Source organism: Rousettus aegyptiacus, unplaced genomic scaffold (genome assembly GCF_014176215.1).
Source record: "Rousettus aegyptiacus isolate mRouAeg1 unplaced genomic scaffold, mRouAeg1.p scaffold_m13_p_16, whole genome shotgun sequence".
Classification (NCBI taxonomy): Eukaryota; Metazoa; Chordata; class Mammalia; order Chiroptera; family Pteropodidae; genus Rousettus; species Rousettus aegyptiacus.
Window position 1 is genome coordinate 21,082,244 of NW_023416291.1, and position 21,451 is coordinate 21,103,694.

The following is a 21,451-nucleotide window of genomic DNA, read 5'->3' on the forward strand; positions in this document are numbered from 1 at the left end:
TTCCCCAATGTGTGGAGTCCTCGGGCCCCGACTGCTGCAAGCAGGCATGCTTTGTATTTCCAGGCCTCCCATGGGAAGGGGCTGTCTCTGCCGCTTTTTAAGTCTCCCCCAGAGCACCCACCTAGTGCCCTGCAGTGCTCAGGGTGAGTGCTTGACAGGCACTGGTCTAATGAACGTGCCCGTGGGACCTGAGTAATGCTCACATTCAGAGCTGTGAGCAGCACTTAGGATGATGTGTGGCCCCATCTCTATGAATAATAGTTTCTCTTCCCTTCTCTGTCCAAGGCATGCGGCCAGAGAAATAAGCAGTGAAGAGTTTATATGCGGTGCCCTCTTCGTTTCACATCTAATCCATTAGTCTGGTCTCTTCATTTTTGCTGGCTCGGGACGCCGTGTCCTAGGAGCTGGGTGGAATGCTAGGGCCTTTCGGGGGGTGGTGCTGGTGGTTATGGTTTTTACAGGCCCTGGAGAATCCTCATGGATTTAAGCCCAGCCGTCTGCCCCACCCTACGATACCTGAAGAACATGCTTGTTATCTTTAGTGTGCAGCACGGCCGAAACGGTTGCCAAGGAAATGCCAGGCTTAATCTCCATGGGCACCAGGGAATCTGCAAGCTGGAAGCAAACAGGGTTTTGGTCAGGCTCATTCTAATTTGGGAGATGTGGGGGCTGAAGCTCCTCCCTGTGTGGAGCTCAGGGATGGATGGGGACACCCAAGGGTCCGCTTACTACGGCCACCAGGCTGGCAGCACTTCACGTCCCCGCCAGTCTGCTCGGAAAGGTACCAGTCACCGTGTCATAAGGCTGAGCCCTTAAACATTACCATTATTTTCTTTTCTTCGAATTTTTATATTATTGCAGTATAAAATGACCAAAAAACTTTAATGTAAATTAAAAATAACTTAAAAATATATCATGCAAATTATCTCTGTATTAATCTTGCAACAGAAGAGAAGACAGGAACGGGTGGTGGCAGCGGACACGATGGGCTGAGAAGAGGAAGAGACCTGGCCCCGGCCTCTAGAGCGCTTCTCCTGAACGCTGCGGTCACCCCGCCCGAGCACATGCCACCTCACGTGGGGATCCCAGGGTGCCAGCCCGTGCTTCTCCCTCGTTAGTTAACACCCAAATGATGACATGCCGACGCCCTGCTGAGGGTGCGGCCTCTGACCCCCCACAACCTCATCTCCATCTCTCAGGGGCTTCCAAGCGTCTCTCTTTTTCCAGTAGCTCTTAAAAACCTCTAAGGGCTCCCACAAGCAGCCATTAAAGAGATTTGTAAAGGTAAATCAGTGGCCCCTCTTCTCATTCTTTTTTCAGAAAATATTTTTCACAAAACGTATATTAGTTAACATCTAATGGGTTTATATTGTTATTTTAAAATGAATTAGCAAATATTTTTAAATGTATTAGTTTTAACTTCTAATATAGCAAACATCAATAGATATCACACACATAAACAAAAGCTCTTTGGGGTTTTAATTTTTAAGACGTCTTGAGACCAGAAAGTTGGAGGACTGCTAGCTTAGCATGTTGAAATCTAAACCTAGGTCTTCAGTCCGAGCCACTGCACAACACTAAGCTACAAAGTAAATGCCAGACAAAAATAACCCAAAGATACTGGTCAGTCTCTCACTTTGAGATGAGCAAAATGCAGAGAAAATGAAAAGCAAAATCATATAAACACATTAAACAACCACAATAATGAGAAGTGGGGATGGTTAGCTCCACATCTACAACAAAACAAGAACTTGGCTCTTTTTTGGAACAGAGACTTGCTTTCATCTCTCCCCCATTATCAATTCCAAATTACTGAAACAAAACACATCCCAGCACAGGCAACATTAACTTAATGTGTTGGGCAACTGAAGACTACAGCAAAGAGCCGTTCTTTCAACTTCCGGCCTTCGAGAGGACATGTGGGCAGAAGAGCCTTGGCCACCCAGCAGGAAGACTAAGCTGGCGACCCGACCCGGGACCCGCAGTGGCACAGGTGAGAATGGGCAGGTCTCAGGGTCAAAGCTACTAGTCTGCTCCTACTGGATTTGCCTAGGGGGTGGGGTTGGGGAGGGGGCGGTCCACCCCGCTCTCCAAAGCCAATTCCTTCTCTGGCTCAGCATCACAGAAAACAGGCAGATTTATTCTTCTGATGATTTTAAATGGGAACAGAAAAGCTAACACGGACTATTTAATCATGAGTGAGGATAAATTTGGGAATAAAAAATGCCTGAAATTTTTTAGTAAGAGGGTTTCTCTAGAGATGTTTTAGTATTTTTGTTGGTCTTTGGAAACATTCTGGCCTCCTTTTGCAATTAGTATTGAAAGCTGGCACGCATGGAACGGGACCCTCACACCGGGGGTCCTCCAGTTTCAGCCTGTACCTGGAGGGCTTGTCGACACTCAGAATGCTGGGCCCACCGAGGAACGCGGTGGGCTGAGAACCTACCTGCACTGCTAACAAGCTCCCAGGGCAGGCTGCTGCTGCTGCTGCTGGTCAAGGATTACACTCAGCACCACCGCGTTCCCAGCAGGAAGGCTGCGGGCCGAGCGCCTTCCTGCCACAATAACCAGAATCTACTTGGGGGCTCGACTCTGACTTAGGTTGAAGGACGAAATACGTAACATGTCAGGAACATGCTTTGGGGAAGATATTGGTGATCATCTGAGATTTCTTCAAGATGGAAAAGATCCTTCCCTGCCTGTTGAGACCACTTCAAGCTGAATAACCGTCCCTATGTCAAAGAGCTGGGTGAGAGAATCCAGGGGAAGTGCGTAGTACTTTTGCATAGGGGGGGCTCAGTGAACATGTTTTCATTACAATTAAACAGGGGAACCCAGGGGCTGGGCCAGAGAAATATGGAATAAAGACAACCTGAAATTCAGAGCCGATCGAATATTGTTTCTCTTGGGTCTTGACAGGATGTAGCCAAAAAGGGAGGGGCACAGGAGCACCTGCTGCGACCTAACTGCACGTCGCCCAGGGCACCCGGCCACGGGAGATTCGGGAGGGAGGCCCTGGCTACCTCCCTCACGAATGAGCTGTAACTAGAGAGAATGCAAGTCCACAAGCATCCCAATGACCCTCAAAGTCGTCCGCCTGAGAAGCTGTACCCATCTTTCTACCAGTTTACTGCTTTACGACCAATTAAGGCTTTTAAGAAAATTGATATCATTGCTTTGAAGTTATAATTTGGTTTGGGCTGAAATCACCTAGCTTGATTACTTCATCTTGATCACCAGTCTTAACTACAAATAATATTTTTGATTGTTTCCAACAGTCAGCACCTCCCCCTCTCAAGGGGTGATGATTTGCTGGCAGTGACGACATTCGCCACGCATGCCAGGCTCTCAGGGGGGCTGAGCGCGGCAAGCCTCGTCCTCGCCCGCTCTCTCCACACTGGCCACCTCTCCAGCTGGCTCGGGGGCAGCACTGCTGCTCCCTCGTTCTGGCCACACACTGGTTGCTGAGAGCACACATCCTTGGCGGCTCTCTCCCGAGCATCCATGGATGAAACAAGAATCGATACGAAATGTGGATGACTATCTGCTTATATGTGTCCTAATGAAAAACAGGACTGCTTGCATTAAAAAATATCTCATTGGCTTTGTGTTGCTGAATCAATGTTATCTAAATTAATTCTTGAAATTCGTTTGGATCGCCTTTATCTATTGCTCTTATATTTAAAAAACAACTTAGGTTAATTCTGGAAAGGACTAGATATTCTGAAAACTGGCTCCCTACTAACGGCACCTGGTCTTGCTCCACCACCAGCCTTTGTCAAGGCCACAGAAGTGAGCACCTTTCAGGAGCTTGGACTTCAAATCCAAGATCTGGATAATATATTCTGAACTTCAAAGAGAATTTTGGGGATACTGCTTTTAATTATTAAGTTTTCCTACCTCTTTTTCACTGTTTGTTAAAAAACATGTCTCAGGGGGCAAAAGGAAGACAGAAGTGGCTTCCTACAGAGCTTTCTAGGCTGTCACTGAAGCAGTGGAGCATTTGACGCTTCCTGCCTTGCCCTCAGGCCGGCCACTCATGCACAGCAAACCTCGACTGTCCCAAATGTATGCTATCCTTTTTAACTTTTTCTCCATTAAAACAGGCTTTTATTTTATATAACTATAAAACATTTAGATTTCAATAGATCATGCTAATAAAGCAAAACCTTTAAATTATACTATAATGAATACAAAAAGTTCATAATGCCTATATTTTGGGTTACTCTTCTCTCCTCCATCTCTGAATTTGGTGAAACTCGACCCTCACTCACTCATTGGGGCCAGCAAGCAGTAGAAAGCCCCAGCCCCGAGGTGGTGAAGGACAGAGCTCGCATCAGCCTTTGTGTTCTCCGAGGCTCTGGCCTGGGCCACACCAGAACGTTAATAAAAGCAGCATTCTGATGTTAACGGCTGTTACTTCTGTTACTTCGCTACTTAAAAAATGAGAAGGCTCTGAAAATCCTACCTCTCTGCCCACTTATTTGCATAGGGTCTGTGTTCTTTGCTTCATCCATGTCTGACAGACCCAAAAGAAACCCACAGTTGTCTTCTAGACATTCAAGCAGAAAACCCAAATTCAACCACAAGGAGAATGGCCCACCTCCGGCATGATTTCGATCTTCTCATACCGCCGCTTGAAGGGCAGGGCGAGGACCTCGGCTCGCCGATAGGACATGGGCGGCGGCTGGCAGTCGATCATCAGGTCCATCCTGTGGGACTGCGCTGGGGGCGGCTGCGTGTACTGCTCAGGACACACCACGTGCAGGGGCTGAGGAACCAGCGGGACAGGGTGAACGGAGAGGAAGACCAAGAGGAGGCCGGGAGGTGAGGCCGAGCAGTCTGTTCAGAAGGCCCATTTCTCAACTAACTACCTTGGACGCTCAGGCTCACCACTTCCAGGCCATTTTGAACTCTCCTTCTCGCAAACTCAAGTAACCAGGGAAAGGAGAGATGAGTGGGGTGGCGGTGGGGAGGCGGCGAGAAGAGTGAACATTTCAGGGTTAATCCCTGAACTGCCAGCCGGTCGCCCCTGCTCTCTGCACTGTCCTGTGCAGACTTCTTCCTTTACCTCCCACTTCCCCGCAACTACTGCTTCCCTTTCTCTACGGCTAAAAATGCAAAACAAAAACAAAAAAACGAGAACAAAACACTACAAAAAAAACAAACAAGAACATAACCAAAACAAACCTCTAATAAAAAGCAAGACAACACTGTGTGGTACTGACCCAAATGTGCAACAAGGGCCGAATCCCTGTCTCAGTTAAACTGTCTTCCAGCTTGATGAATGTTTCCAGGAGGGGGAGGGGACAATTTACTTTTAACTGGACACAGATGGTCCCCATCAAAAACAGTATGATACGATGCAATATGTACATGTGCCTTACTGTTGAATTTTACACTTGAAACTTACTGGATCTCGTTAACCAATGTCGTCATCATACTAATAAAATAGCTGTCATGCTTCTTCCACTCTTGATTCCTTTAGAACGCACCTTCTTTCCGGGTGCACGGCTTACTACTTCGTGTGAAAGGTAACTAAGCATGTCCCAGCGCCTGCCGTGCTGAGAAGCGAGAACACGCGCCCCTCCCCTCACACCGCGGTGCGCAGCCCCACAGCGGGACGGCCAGGGACTAACGGGAAAACACCAGCACCATGTCCCTGGTTACCTGCACTTCCTTAAGCAGCTTCGACACCTGGATGAAATTCAGTCGTGTGTCAATGGGGCAGTAAATGCATTTCATGGCCAAGGGCTGGTAGGGAGCCAGTGCTTCCAGGTACGAGAAATCGGGTTCTAAGGAGAACACAAAAAAGACCATTTAAAATGCAGGGGACAGAGTCGCTGCCAAGCGAGGGGGCGGCTGGCATGGTTAAGGTGAGGTGGCCGGTGTGGCTGGGAGCGTGAGCCGGCAGGTGAGTGCACCAAGGGGGAGGGGCGCTGGGCTCCTCCTCCTGGAGAGGGAAGTCATCCAGCAGCGGGGAAGGGAGAGACGAGGAGGGAGGTGGAGCTGCAGCATGGGTGAGAGCGCGACAGGAAAGGGTGGGCCAGAAGGGAAAGCTCTCCTCTGCAACAGAATGCCAACTAATAAATAAATGTGAAAGAAACAATGAAATTTTTAAAAGTTGCCATTTGCCAATTATCACAGTAATAACTAATTCAGCCCAGAATCATCAATAGATGCTAAAAAAATAAATAGATAAAAATCTGAGGAAGACCAGGATATATACGTAGTGTCAAAGTGTCCCACCCACAACATACAGAATATAAAATGGTGACTTTGGAGTGGAGAACTCCGGCACCGTCCACTCAGGTCACGTCAACACCAGGCATGAGACAAAGCGCACGCCACCTACTTGTCGGGATGAGCTTACGAGAGGAAAAAAGGACCTGACCCTGTGTTAGCAAAACACCTGTGCTGAGACTGTTGCACTCCCATCAGCAAAACTCAAACTCAGCACATCGAGACCAGGGGAATCATCCTTGCCTTAATGGCCGGTCTGTTCTCTAAGAGCCACTCACTGCAGCCTGCTTGGCAGGGAATGTTTATTCCACCCGAGGAAGCTTCCCACCTTGAGCCAAAAGAACTGGCTCATTCCTGGTATGAAAAATGATACTCACATTCCCAGCATAGCTTGTGCCCCCACGGGGACACCACTTCTTACAGCCCCCAGGCTTACACTCCTCTGGCACATTCGGGGTGTTGACGGTAACAGAACTTCCAGATTTTTAAATTACAACCCCTCTGGTGGATTCTGTCTCCCTAAGAAGAGTACCCAGAAACCCCCTACATGAGGCCAGCACAGGATGCCTGGGAGGGATAACTGACCCCCCATTTTACGTGCACCGTGAGAGTTGCGATTCCCACAGTCATTGTAACGCAATTGGAAGTAGTAGTCCAAAACCTTCCTCTGACGCCAGCAGACATCACAAATGACAGAACTCATGTTCTGGAAGCCCAATAAACCAGTTTAAATTCATTAGCCAGCGTTGTCATGGACAGTCACATAGCCCCTGACTTCTTAGTTGGCTAAAGAAAAATTTATACTGTAACGATGCTTCTTACGGTGCCTGGTAAATACTGTGCCATGTGTCTCAGCAGAGTCGACAGCTCGACAAGAGCACGAGGGACACCCTTAAACTCCTACTGCAGACAATGTGCTCCGGAAGACCCCCTGCTCAGCAAAACTAGGCAACAGTGAGGCCCTGGGAGTCATGAATAGATGTTTCCTGGCTGACCTCCTCTGTCTTTGGCCAAAGGGGCCCTGGGAAAAAGGGAGGCAGCCCCTGACCGCCGCTTTTCTGAGCTTTCCTGGCACTGTCGGCTCGGTGTTAGTGGAGACTGGTCTGGCCCTCATGTTGGCCATGGTATTCTGTTGGACATAAATAATTTCACAAACACTGACACCAGAGAAGGCCACTCAGGGAGCATGATGGATCAAGACAAAAACAAGATTCCTCCATAATCATGCCTGAACAAAAGCATACCGTGTCCAAACCACGAAATGAGCCTCCCCGGCTCCTTTCTGCCAGTCATAGCACTAGCCCTGCTTCCTGACAGCACCCGTCCAGAGCAACATCCCGCATCCAGGACCCCACCCCAAAATCACCTAACGCAAGCCCAAATCCACACGGAGTTCTTTTTAACAAGCTCCGAGACGCCCAATGCCTCCCCGTGGCGTGTTCTCCCTCCCTGCAGTGAGTCGACGGATCCAACTCTGTTCAACCACTGGTGTGTTCCTGGTGGCCCTGGCTGGGGGCCACTGATACTCTCCACAAACAGGCTCAGCACAAGAAAGGATCCACGTGTCCCTGACCTCAAAGCTTCGGGGACAACTAGACTCTATTCCATCAACCCAGGTCTCAAAAGTAATTAGAAAACCCTAAGACAGCAACTGATACTTTCTCAACAGCCTTCATGTGCCAGGCACTGTACAAAGTGCTTTCTTAGAATGGTTCACTAAATGCACAGGGCTGCCCAGGAGACAGCCATTGATAATACCACTTGGCAGTGAGGAAGGCGTGGCTCAGAGAGCTCGGGTAACTGGGCTGAGGCTACAGGAAGGTGGACCAGCCTTCAGGTTCGAGTGTTTTCCATCATCTCCCATCTGATGTTCAAATCCCAAAGCTGCCTGAAGATCTTAAATTGATCAAATAATACAGTGATTAAGTAAAACCCTTTCTACTTGACCTCATTAAAGGATTTGTTTTACTCTGAGGGGTTCGTCTCCACAAGAAAAACTGTAAGTCAGAGCAAAGTCTAAACAAAAGAGAAAGATCCAGCTCAGGGAATAATTCCTAAGCGGTAGAACAAGACTGGTGACTAGAATTCCTGCAGTTCTTGAAGCAGCAAAGCAGCTCAGTAAAATCTGTCTCAGGGAAAAACCTACAAAAACAGGTGTCCGGAACACAGTCACCTCACAGTATGTTCTCCTCTACCAACTCTGTCCCTTGTGGTTTCTTTATTTTTTGATATTTATGACAGAAGTGGTAAAATTCGCCCCAGGGTTCTATCTGGTAGGTGCATTCAGTGATGGTTCCAGTTTATTTACCTGTGAATATGACAGTGTTGAGACTAGATTTTCCCCAGAGCTCCATGAAGTGGACCACGTCCCCAAACCGGAGGGAAGGGTGCCCCGTAAACACCACGCACGGCTGCCTGAAATCGTTGCTGAAGTCACCGTGGATGCTGGGGTAGTGCTTCAGCTTGTTGGTCTGAATGAGCTAGAACAGGTGTATAAAAAAAGCATGCAAATTGTTATTAGCTGGCCTGGGTGGAAGGAAGAACATGCGGGCGGGGGCGGGGACCAGAAGAAACTTAAAAATACAAACAAGTCTTATTAAAATTAGCTAAAGAATGAAATTTTTTAAATGTAACTTTCTGAACAGATGGGACCTTTTGGTAATATTCACATATTCAATGGAAACTTATTCGGCTTGTTAGGGCCTGATGGAGCGTTACTCTTCCTTTATAGCTTCCCAACGGTCCGAGCCCCGACCCCAGAAGTCCCCAATATCGGTTATTGTTTGAGGTTCAAGTAACCTTCCCAAAACATGTGAATCAGAGTTCTGTCACCAGTGAACACCTCACACATGAAAAATCATTTTACCAGCGTCTCCTTTTGAGAAGTTATAGCTGTAAGTCACTGTGGCAACTTAATAAAGACAAAGACCAAACTGGCTTTCAGAAATCTGGGAGATGAGACGTCCTCATGACAGAGAGCCACAGTAAGAAGTAAGCCATGCACAGCCTCAAACCCGTCTCCAAACTGTATGTTTTGAACCAAAAAGGCCTCCTTTTTAGCACAACCCTTGATAACATCCTCCCAGCATCAGGCCTGACCCAAGGCGATACCATATAGTTACAGCCATGGACAGCATTTTCCTACACCGCTCAGAGACTCTGCCTGCCGCTTCCACCCTGCCCACCTCCCACTCCAGCATCCAAAGGTCCGATAACAAATATCCGGACCTCAGAGAACCTAAATATCAACTAAGCCGAAGGGAGTTTTACCCGGAGATGCTGCTTAATGGAAAAAGAAATGGTCTGTGACACGGTTTAATCTTGAAGCAGTGCCTAATAAATTAGAGGGGAGCTCCATCAACAACTTCAAGGTCAACCGAACTCACTCCAATAGTGAAAATGTGGCTAGAAGGGGAAAGTCCCCAAATAGAAGCCAAACTGTTCACTTTAGAGATTAAATCTTTAATTCAGAGAGTCCTGCCTTTATTCAAAAGACTGCCCTAGTACCCATGCCGTCTAAATCAGGTGTCCCATGCCTGGATGGGATGCGCATGGGAGAGATGAGCAAACACTGAATTCCCACTTTCCTTCCAAGTTACGTGCAAAAAAAAAAAAAAAAAAAAAAAAAAAAATGACATTCTTTTTATAACCTAGCTGGCCAAAATCATTAGTTGCCCCAGTTAAATGGGTGAGCGGCTGTCTAAAAGACTAATAAGTCTATTGTATCCAGAGACGTCAAGGAGATGAATGGGATTCTAAGAATAGCAGCAGGTCTTTGCACATAACTTAAGTCACATTCTAGGCATCACTTCCAGTTCTTGCATTTCTCCTGATCAATGCATAGAAGCTAAGATAAATTCACCCCCCTTTTTTTGGCCAATTGGATCTACCTTTCCAGCTGACTTGCTACATTTGACCATCCAGAATTACCTTGTGCTTTATTTTTTGCTTTATTGGATACTGTCAGTTTCCTAAAGTGCTTATACTGCTTTAAACATCTGGTAAAAATGTATATGTAACAAAAAATTGGGAGTAACTCTGTTGTCTAAGAGAATGGTTAAGTACATTATAGTATGTTCATATGATATGCTATGGCATATTAGGCAGCAATAATCATGACATGGGGCACATAAAAAAATGTCCATGATACACCGTTTGATTAAAAAAAAACAGTAGAAACAAAACTGCATACATAGCTATATAAAAACACTTATTGGTCTGTGGAGGAGTCTTCTATTTTTTAAAAACTGAAAAATGATCACAATAAGTCTAGTTGACATCTCTCACTATATAGTTAGAATATTTTTTCTTATGATGAGAACTTTTAAGATATACTCTCTTAGCAACTTTCATATATGCAATACAGCATTATTAACTATAGTTACCATGCTGTACATTACATTTCCATGACTTATAACTGGAAGTTTGGACCTTTTGACCCCATTTTTTAAATTGAAATGTTATTGTCATCATTAAAACTTTACATCTATGATCAACATAACTAACTGGAAAGAAGACTTTGATAATAAATAAATCTGTTATGCAAAAAAATTAGTAGATATCAGAATAAAATTCCTTGCCCAGTCACTAGAACAGAGGTAGGCTATGAGGTGCATAAACACACCGGTAACAGTGTGTTAGTAAGAAAAGAAAGTAATGAATCTGGAGTTAAAGTACTTCACTGTCTTCATCTCACATAGATTAATCACCTACGGATATTTTTCAAATCTAACGGCCTGCTGTCTCCATCCACATCCATTTATCTACATATCTTTTTTGCTTTGACTCAGTAATTCCACTTTCTTACCTCCGCATGAGGAAAAGGTGGTTCTGGGAGATACACCTTAGTCTGTTTGTTGTGACAAAGCCTTAAAGAGGAAAAACAGATCAGCACGTTAGGTAGGGCACACAGGGTCATCTGTTGCCACCTAGTGGTAGCAGCGCAAATACTAAAAATTAAAGTGTATTTGAAATTTTCCTGACTCTGAATCTCACTGAATAAAAGTCAACGAGTGTCTACGGAGCATTTAGGACATAAGCCTCTTGTGAGCATTTTTTAAGACTTTAAAATTCTTCAGTACTTTTCTTAAAAGGAACTTTGTTATTATGGGATAATTTTAAATTTACAGGAAAGTAGCATAGACAGTAGCACAGTGTTCCCGTAGATCCTTCATTCCGTGTCCCAATGTGAATACTGTACATAATCATGATATACTTGTTAAACTAAGAAATTAATATTAGCATATTACAATGAACTAAATTCCAGACTTTATTGGGATTTCACCAGTTTTCCTACTAATGTCCTTTTTCTGTTCCAGGATCCAATCCAAGATACCGTACTGCATTAGTGGTGATCAGGATTGAGGAGACAGTGATATGCCTCTTTCAGAGGCATGACTTTCTGTCTTTCACACCCACCGGGCAGCACTGGTAACTCAAACCGGAGAGTAACTAACAATCTGAGACCGTGAATGTTTTAGGTAGTGAATGTTTTACAGTCCTCCTGACAAACATGAATAATATGCACTTGGGATGGAGAAGCCTGTCTGACTGCAAATACAGAAAAAAAGGCCTTGACCACAACTAAAAGGGAGAAAAAAACATCTTTAAAAAGTGTGTGTGTTGCGGGGCAGCATATGGGATTTGTTATGACAGAATGATGTACAAATTCCTTTTTTAACTAGAAACTTCATGGAATATTATGTCCATTAGGCCACCACCCCACTAAAAAGGATTAAACATAGTGTGTGTGTTGGGTGTGTGTGCGCGCGCCCCTGAAGGCTTGGAAACACCATTCTAAGGCACTACGAGGTGAATGGTAAAAGTTAATCTATTTCCCTCATCCCTCTTCTTTTGGCCAGGTGAGTTAGATTCAAACATGCATCTAAATAATCCTAAAAAGGTTCACCAATTTCATACTGTTCAATAATTTTCCCGGCCTCGCATTTGATCAGACAATTCCCAGCTGTAATAAAACTCTATTTTGTCAAATATGCTATTAAAATAAAAAATATAGTTTTTCTTATAAGATTTGGTATTATAGACAACATGAGCTTGGGCTTTAAAATTTGTTTAGCTTTTAGAGGGTAACCTGACTTTGTAACAGTCAGAGGATACCAAGTGATTGGATAAATGTATAACATTTTTGTTACCAATTTGGAAAGTGCTGGCTAAGTTAAGTCTATCTTTCAACCTTCTTTCCTTGATAACTACTCTTCTAAACTCCAGCAATACAACAGCTATGGCTTTCATAGTATAACCTTCACATCACAGATATGGAAAAAACAACAAAATGAAAGTTTCATAGTAATGTGTAAAAAAAAAAAAATAGGGTCATTTCTATTCTTACTGCCTCAATGTACTAACTCAAAATAGAACTCAGAGAGAAGAATATGGACATACCACTCGGCAAAAATCTGGGAAAACTCAAGCGAACTGTTGGCCACGGGAGAGATGAAGTAGAAAGGGATGTTGGCAAGGCCGGCGGAGTCGATGTACTGGTACAGGCATTCCAGGAGGTCGTAGATCACTCCGGAGGGGTAACAGGGAACCAGCACGTTGCCTCCGTTGCGGACCGTCAGCGCTAGGAAGTTGGAGCCAGAGAGAAAATAGTGTCAAAAGAACAGTTTCATCAAAGTGGAATGGAACTTTTAAAATCATATTTGGATTTCTTTCACTTTCCTACTTCTGGTTGTACGATTCACTCTGCGTGCGCAGTAATCTGCTGCGTCTGAAGAATAGCACGAGAGCAGAAGAGCCAGAGGGGACAGTCAGCTGAGTTCGTAGCTGATGCCTCAGTCCCCGGGGACGGGGCGTGCGATTAAGGGGCTGAGTCTTAAAGGTGACCAATGGCAGCCGAGCTTCAGGACAGACCCTCCAAGCGCCTCTTTTTCGAGTCTGCTCAAAACTTTGCTGGATTTATCTCTGTTCGGTATCTGACACTGACGAATGACCTATAAGGAATAGGCCACGTTTTTCCTTTTGACTCATTTTAGCGACATTTTCTCATGAATGTTTTATCTGTAAGAAAATGCTCATACTTTAAATACGTAAATGATCAAATGAGGAACTGCAACTTCGGGGTATAATCACATTAGATATTATAAGTGGCCTAAAAAAAACTAAGCATCCTTTGAAGTTTGTTTTCTTTTGTTTGGTTTTCAAAACAAACTGAAACAAACAGCAGCACCTTGAGTACTGGTTGACTTGCTATTACTAGAGTATGGTACCGTGGAGAAAACCGAAGTCACTGGTCAGGGGTCAAGAGGGCCGGCTCTAGGCCTGCCTTTGCCACAAGCTACAGGATGTCAGGTAAGTAAGCCACCACAGCCGTGCTGGGCCGCGTTCCCTCCTCGGTCACATGAGGAGCGGACAAAGTCAGTGGTTTTGAAGCTTTAGTTTGTATGAAAATCACCAGGGAACATGTTAAAAATTCAACTTTTCTTCTGGGTCTCTCCCCTTTCCTAGAGGGTCTGACTTTCTAGGTCTGTGGCAGGGCCCCCAAATTTGCATTTTTAATAAGTGGCCTCATTTATCTTGAGGCAAGTGGTTACTGGACCCCACTTTGTGAGACAGTGGATTAGATATAAGGTCTCTTTAGACCCAGAGTTCTTCATGTCTATGACTCTAGATTATCGGCAAACACACAGACCACAGATTCTATTTGAGATTGGTCCAATAATTTTTCCAAGGTAAGAATAAATGTTTTTAACTCAGTATCAGCAGAGAACAAAAAAAAGACAACGCATATTGGCATGGCCAAGAGAGATGTCAAAGGACGGTGACTTCCACATAAATAAAAGGTGACCATCTCTTCCGCCAGTGGAGAGGCGACACCACTCATGGTCACCACGAGTGATGGCCCTGAGCTCATTAACACCCCTCTTTGGTAACTGGTACGGACTGAAGGCTTGTGCCCCCCACCTCCGAATTCACACCATGAAGCCCAAACTCCCTATGAGAGGGTATAAGTGGGAGGGCCTTTGGGAGACTGTGAGGTTTAGACGAGGACGGAGACCCCATGATGGGACTGGTGTCTTTATAAGAAGAGGAAGACACACCAGGGCTGCTCCTCTCCACTACGTGAGGACCAGCGAGATGGCCATCTGCCACCTGGGAAGAGTGTCCTCGCCAGTACTCGACCGTGCTGGCGACACCACCTCAGACTCCCAGCCTCCTAGACAGTGAGAAATCAATGTCTGTGGGGTAAGCCTCCCCGTCTACGGTGTTGTTATAATGGCCCGAGCTAAGACAGTGCTCAACCTAGGGTTTTCTAAAAGAAAGACAGCATTCCTAGATTTTACTGACAACTATATCCAAAGAAAAATAAATTTCTTCCAGGTAGCAAACACTCCACAAGTCTATCAATTTAATTTTCCCCTAAAAGAATAAAAAATAAAAAGTAACACCAACCAAATATTAGTGGGGAAAGTATCACTGTTGTGAATTCAAAATATATATACAGTCTTTTGTGCTATTACTTGCAAAGATGTGATTTTTCCCTTATTTGACAGCTGCCACCCTACATGTATCCCTGCTCCACCACCAAATCCCACCCCGAAGTAAGGTTAAATAAGAATTTTCTATATAAATCAAGGGGGGAGAGAATGTTGAGTATTTGTTGTATCAACTGCTAAATATTCAAATTTACTACTTTACAACTGTTCTTAGGCACTGTCAGATTCAAGTTGCTTAAGACCCACTTTTGTTGACCACAGGTTTTGAAGGATGAGCAAAAAGCCTAGGAGCGAATGGGGAAAAGGCCTTAAAAGGGGCATCGGACGGAGCGAATATGAAGGGAAAGGGCAACAAATTCTACAGAAGGTTATCACAAGCTCAAGGGAAGCATCTGACCACTGAGACGGGCTGCGCATGTACCCAGGCTGCTGCAGAACTCGCCCACCATGCCGTCTGGGTTCGCCGTGGGGATCTGGGTAAGGCCTGTGAGGACGAGGACATCGCTGTTTTTGAGAGAAGCTTGGTCCATGGGCTGCAAAACCAGAGAACTATGTTTAGTAATTTAAAAAGGGATGATATCTACAAACAGTACAAAAAAGAGAATGAACACATTGCTCTTTCTATGTCCAGCTCATCACATCTGCTCACGTCCTCGGATGAAGTCTGTCACTGAAGAGTGGTCGCCCAACAGGGATGGGGGCTCACGGGAGAAGGCACCTTATGAGGGTGATGAAAAAGTTCTAAGTATTGAGTAGGATGGTGAGCACGTGGTATCAAAATCCACAGAACTGTGCATTTAAGATCTTTGGGTTTCACTAAATACTATGCACATCTTTCTGTAGATTTAATCGGGTGGTCATGTGGAGTCATAACTCCCAAAAGTTAAGAACTACTGAACTAAAGGAAACACACTCTGACGCCGAGAACATTTTCTCTGACCCTCGGCCATCAGTGCTGCCTTCCTTTGAAAATTAAATGCCTTTACTAAAAAACAAAAGCAGTCCTACCAGATGAATCCCGCCAGGTTGGAAGTTATGATACATCATGATCAGGTCAGACTAGATGTTTGTTATTTTAGCCCTAATAACTTGGAGACATTTCTTGTTAATTTCTAGGGCTACTGTAAAAAAAAAAAAAAAAAAAAATCTTAAAAAGCTTCTTTTAGTGACATTCTCCAAACCAAGCTGACACCACCAACATTTCACCACCAAAGGGCAAATAAATGTATATGTATTGCTGGTGTCGAAGGCCACTCAACGCTTTAAGTGGGAACATTTTGTTCAAATACACAAAAACAGAGGTTCCATTGTGTCCAAGAATCAAATAAAAACCTTACAAAGTGACCGGGTACGATAAAGCTTGTAGAATGGAACTGAGAGAAGCCCCAGGCCCAGGGGCGCTGTGGCTATCGTGGCAGTCCCTGCACGTTTCTACTGGACACTCACACAGGGCATGAGAAAAGGGAGTCCCAGTCTCGAGGTCCTAGGAGCTCACAATCTAGCCGAAGAGAAAACACATGTGTACAATGAAAAAAGGATTTTTCAAAAAGCCATAGAAAATACAATGCAAATTTCAAGAGTCGGTACTGAGTGTATAAATGCCAAGGGGAATGCAGATTAGAGAGCTGCACCAGGCCAGCTGAGGTTACTCGTATGTGCTTTTTGGCAGGTGAAGTTTTCGTTCTATTTGTTTTTCCTTCTTTGGCAAGGAACTTAAGAGTCAATTTGAGCACAACCCAGGTCACTGGATTTGGAATGTCTCCGCGACACCCATTCCCTCCGCCGCACCAGGATGTCCTTCCTACAAGTGCCCCATGGCCTCCATGACGTTCTCTCTCAGTACGAATCACACTGAACTGTAATTTCCTCTTTACTTGTCTGTGTCTCCCAAAGGACTATGAAGATCTCTGAGGGCAAGGATTTGTATCCCTACTACCTAGCAAAATGCCTAGCACACACCAAATACTACCAAAACATCTGCTAAATAAATGAGTGCATGAAAAGCACACAGTCTGGTAGGAAATATGAGAACATGCCATCCTTAAAGTCAGGAAGGTGAGAATAAGCATGCCAACCGTGGGAGGAGGGCCCAGGAGGGCAGAGGAGAGAGGACGGCAGCCTGCACTGACTTGGGTAGAATGGAAAGTCTGCTTTGGGGCTGAGAAGAGAGAGAGTGTAAACAGAGAAAGTATAATTGGTAAAGGGCCAAAAGGTCAGAATCATGACAACTGATAGGGTAGGCAATAAGGAGTCAATAGTTTGAAGCAGAAGAATGACACTTTTTTTACAATAACTATAAATGACAGTGAGGTTGAGGATATTGAAAAAGCAGATCTACATGACACCACAGACACGAGCAGACATTTGGGAGTGGATTGGACACATCCGTATATTTTTTAAAAAGGGAAAGGTGCTCAAATCACCTAATGAGACTAATGTACCTAATTTCAAACAAATGGAGAGAGCACAAGAAAATAATGCCTGGGTTCGTTTTTCATTTATGAAGGTAGATTATAAACTTCCATAAAACACTGACCAACTGCTTCCAGGAAGGCATTTTAAAAAGAATAAATTGTGATCACGTAAGATTTACCCAGGGAATGCAACGGTTAAACGGGAGTCAAGGTAACATTACAATTCACTACATTAATGATCTAAAGGAAAGAAGTCACATGATTCTCTCGTAGACTCAGAAAAATCATTTGATAAAGTATTAACATCTTTATCCGATTTAAAAACTCAGAATATTAGGAAGAGAGGAGAAATTCCTTAAAATAATAAATAAAAATGTATAGTAAGCATCATATTTAATGAAGAAACTACAAAAGCAGTCCCTGTAAAATGTGGTACAAGACAAAGATGCCACTACCGTCGCTTCTGATTAACATGGGACTAGAGATGGGAAAAAGAAAAGATAATAAGGATTGGAAGAGAAATGACAAAATTGTTACTTCTTTGAAGATAATATCATCAACAGATAAATATTAGAATCAATATGAGAATTTAGCATGGTTACTGAATATCAGATCAATTTAAAGACATTAATACAGAGACCCTGTGCTCAGTAAGACTGATAATTCTCTTCCTCTTCGACCTGGGATGCTGTACTCTTTTCGGCCTCAGTTCTCCTCCTAACACCCCAAACATTCTTATTTAGGACCATGTCTCTTCCTTCCACTGTTTAGTGGTAAATGTTCCCTACGGCTCAGTCTTTCATCCCCATCCTTTATTTATATACTTTTAAAAATCTAATGACTTTCCAATTTGTCTCTATCTATGCCTTCACAGCCATGTTCCAGCTCTGTATTTCCACCTGTCCAATGTTCTCTCAAATTCCTATTAATCACACCCACTACCCCCTTCTAAAACAAACTCCCCACCACCAGCTCCACCTGTCAAGTGTCCTTATCACCATTCTCAATGTCATCCAGGCATGAAATCTGTCTTGTATTTTTCCTTCCCTCAAGACAGCGGGCATTCAATATATTTCTTAAAGACTTGCCAATGTTTTCTTTAATGTATCCTTCCACTCTTACCACCTCAAGCTTACACAAAGTTTCATTCCCCTGTGCTTATCAGAGCAGCCTGCTATACTCTCTCTAGCTAGTGAGGGTTCCAGTCAAGTAGCCCAGTGGTTGGGCCTTTTATGTAAAGTTTAATTTTAAAGTATAACCGCTGTAATGATGTGTAAGCAGCCATTAACAATCCATAAAAAAATGGGTATGGCTATATTCCAACAAAACATTATTTACAAAAACAGGTCGGAGGACGGGGAGCAAATCTGGTCCACAGGCCATAGTTTGCTGACTTCTGAAGTAGACCATCAAGTTTTTTCAAACCTAAACTTTTCTTATTCCTGCTAATTTAAAATAGAATCCAATTATCTGGGTAAAAGAAAAATCTAATTTATTTTCTTTTTTTACATATAATACTGGTTGCCAGCTAGAAATTAAAATTAATTACTTAAGTATGTTGCTCATTACTTTCAAAACCTTATTTTCCCTTTAAATTTATGAACTTTGTAAGAATAATTTACTGGAAATTACATCCATAATACTGTAAAGACTTGGATTTAAACAGGGCAAATAGGAAGAGTTGGCAGCCAAGTAATCTTTGTCTCTCATGGAGGAATATATCAGGAATGATAGAAGCTGCCAATAAAAAATTTTGATTCAATGAAGTGGATCAAGATGACATTGATGGGCTTTTGATTTCAATAAGCGGGAAAGGCTCGGAATTCTACTAGCTATAGGAAAAAATAACAATTCGTCCTCTCTAGACCTTGAGATGAAACTTGATTATAAAAGGTATGAAAAAAACAATGCAGAGTGGCAGCTCAGAATCACTCTACTGTTCTAGACTTACAGCAGCCATTCTTTTCCCCATATTAAAATGGGATAGGACTTCCCCAAGTCATCTGCCTATCTACCTACCTACTTACCTACCTACCTACACATCCGTCTATCCATCCACCCACCCATCCATCCTCTATCTAATCTCCCCTACCCTCTTTACAAACATGGAAAGAACCAGGATTTATGAAATGAATAATAAATTCTTTACCTAAAATAGAATGATGCATTTATAACAATATTTATGTACTTAGCTTCTTGCCAATATGACTTAATGAATGACTAACAAAACCTTCCAATAGCTTCCGTCTACAAATTAAAATCCAAATTTCTCATTATGGCCTACTATGTCCTACAATGGCCTGGCCTCTGCTGATCTCTTGGACACCTCTGCAGATTACACTTCGTGTGCGGCAGTCACGACCGTCTTCTCTGCTCTGTGGACATGCCCAGCCTCTTCTGGCGTAGAGCCCTTCGTCTGCCATGTCTCTGTCATACTTTGCTCTCACAGCTTTACGTGGCTCTCTTCTTCAAGTCTCGGTTCCACGGAGAACTCCCCAGCAGCTTTCTCTGACCATCCAATTTAAACTAGTCTCAATCACTCTATACATAACCCTACTTTGTTGTTTTTAGTATTTAGATCACAATCTGAAATTATTTTGCTTATTTATTTTCTGCACGCCATCCACTCTCTGTACATCGGCTGAATGTGGACCCATGAGAAGAGACTTTGCCTGTGAGTCACCACTGAACCTTTAGCACCTAGAGGAGTGCTTGACACATAGTAGGCCCTTAGTAAACATGAAGCAATTAGTATCTGCTGAGTAAACAAGTGTCCATTTCTGTCCTTCATCAGGCTATGATTATTAGAAGTGTTGGGAATCTCAGAGTCCTAGAGGTGACCCAAAGGCAGCAGGATCTTACAGAGGAACCTATGATCCTAAATGTTGGCATGTGAACCCTCTAACTTGGATAAAGGCTATCAGTGTCACAAGATGAATAAACTCTAGAGGGCTGCTATGCAACACTGTACCTACAGTCGATGATAATGCCTTACTTATACAGTTAAAGATTTATCAAGAGGGTAGATCTCATGTTCTCACTACAATTTAAAAAAAGTATCTGAAGAAGATTTAAAAACAGCTGATGATACTCTGAATATATTCTGAATTTGGGTTAAATAACCAAAAAGCTGAGTTGTTAAAAGAGAATTTGGAGTTACCTGGGGATGTGTGGTAAGCAACGAGGATCCAGAGACGTAAGATACTTTCTCATAATGGGACTGGATAATCCAGTTGGAGCTTCCAAGGGCATAGCCAGAGCTTAGAGGAGTCACCTGGACCGCACCAAAAAGCTCCTAAAAAAGAACCGCATCAGAATGTGTGACAAGCTTTCAGGAATGCAGTGATGCCAGATAAGTTTTTAGGAAAAAACAACAGAAATACTCTTCTTCACTTAGAAACAGAAACTACTTCAAAGTTTAAAGTAAAACAGAAAGATGGTAGAGAGTATGTGGCAGACACAGAAAACAATCCTATAGTCTTTACTTGTCACCTGAGACTTTCAGCCCATCCACATGTCACCAGGAATCCAATATTCATTAAAAGGCAGAGATGATATATTACCAAATAAACCAGAGAGACAAATACTTTGGTATTCTTTTCTCTTTTTCTCTTCAGGTTAGGTGTGCGTCTCATGGTTGCTCGGTACTGAGTGGCTCTGGGCGCAAGTTAATAGAAACGGGAACCCTTATCATTATCAGGTCAGAGCTCAAAGGTTATACTTGCCAATCGCTTCTTGATCTCTTTTATGCTCTCCGTTTCCTATTTCACTTGTCTGCAATCTGTAAAATAGCACCCACTATTCTAAAGTGAATAGAATGAGATGCCTTTCTTTTGACTAATTACATGCTGTCTTTCGAATGCGAGCTAGTGCGGGGAATGTAAGGTTAGGAAAGAACACCAATAAGAATCTGCGAGGAACGGAGGAAAAGATGAACACTCTGTCTTTCACCATGAACTAGTACAAGATTCATAGTGATTGAATGGCTTAAAAAAGGGAACTTTTGGATCCTACCAAAGAAACAACAATATGAGTCGAAAGTATTTATTAATTAATAAAATCATATCAACACTCACAATTTTCTGGGAATATCCCACCAGCTGGATTTTACTAAGGGCAGAGTTCACCTCTTGCATCGTATAACATCTTCTCCAGGTTGACACTTCCACTGCATCCTTGAGAGGAGAAGGCAACAGCCTGTAAATGTATCACGATGTCAGTTCTTTATGTTCCAGAGGATTCCTTTCAGGTAATGTATCCATTTTCTCTAAGTTGTTCAACTTATTGGTGTAACTGTTCATAGGATTCCGTTGAAATCGTTTTTATTTCTGTCAAGTT

The 21,451-nt window shown here is 43.6% G+C and overlaps 1 protein-coding gene across 2 annotated transcripts in view; it reads right to left on the minus strand.

The window, feature by feature from the left end:
- The window catches only part of INTS9 (integrator complex subunit 9), an 81,525-nt gene that overhangs the window by 3,637 nt on the left and 56,437 nt on the right, over positions 1-21,451 (minus strand). For both annotated transcript variants that reach the window (XM_036233584.1, XM_016144675.2), the window contains 9 exons: positions 21,190-21,310; positions 20,274-20,408; positions 15,121-15,232; positions 12,646-12,826; positions 11,051-11,111; positions 8,552-8,723; positions 5,671-5,795; positions 4,604-4,771; positions 517-615 (listed from right to left, as the gene is read on the minus strand). In XM_036233584.1, the coding sequence (XP_036089477.1) occupies positions 517-615; positions 4,604-4,771; positions 5,671-5,795; positions 8,552-8,723; positions 11,051-11,111; positions 12,646-12,826; positions 15,121-15,232; positions 20,274-20,408; positions 21,190-21,310 (1,174 nt within the window). The remainder of the gene's footprint in view (positions 1-516; positions 616-4,603; positions 4,772-5,670; positions 5,796-8,551; positions 8,724-11,050; positions 11,112-12,645; positions 12,827-15,120; positions 15,233-20,273; positions 20,409-21,189; positions 21,311-21,451) is intronic.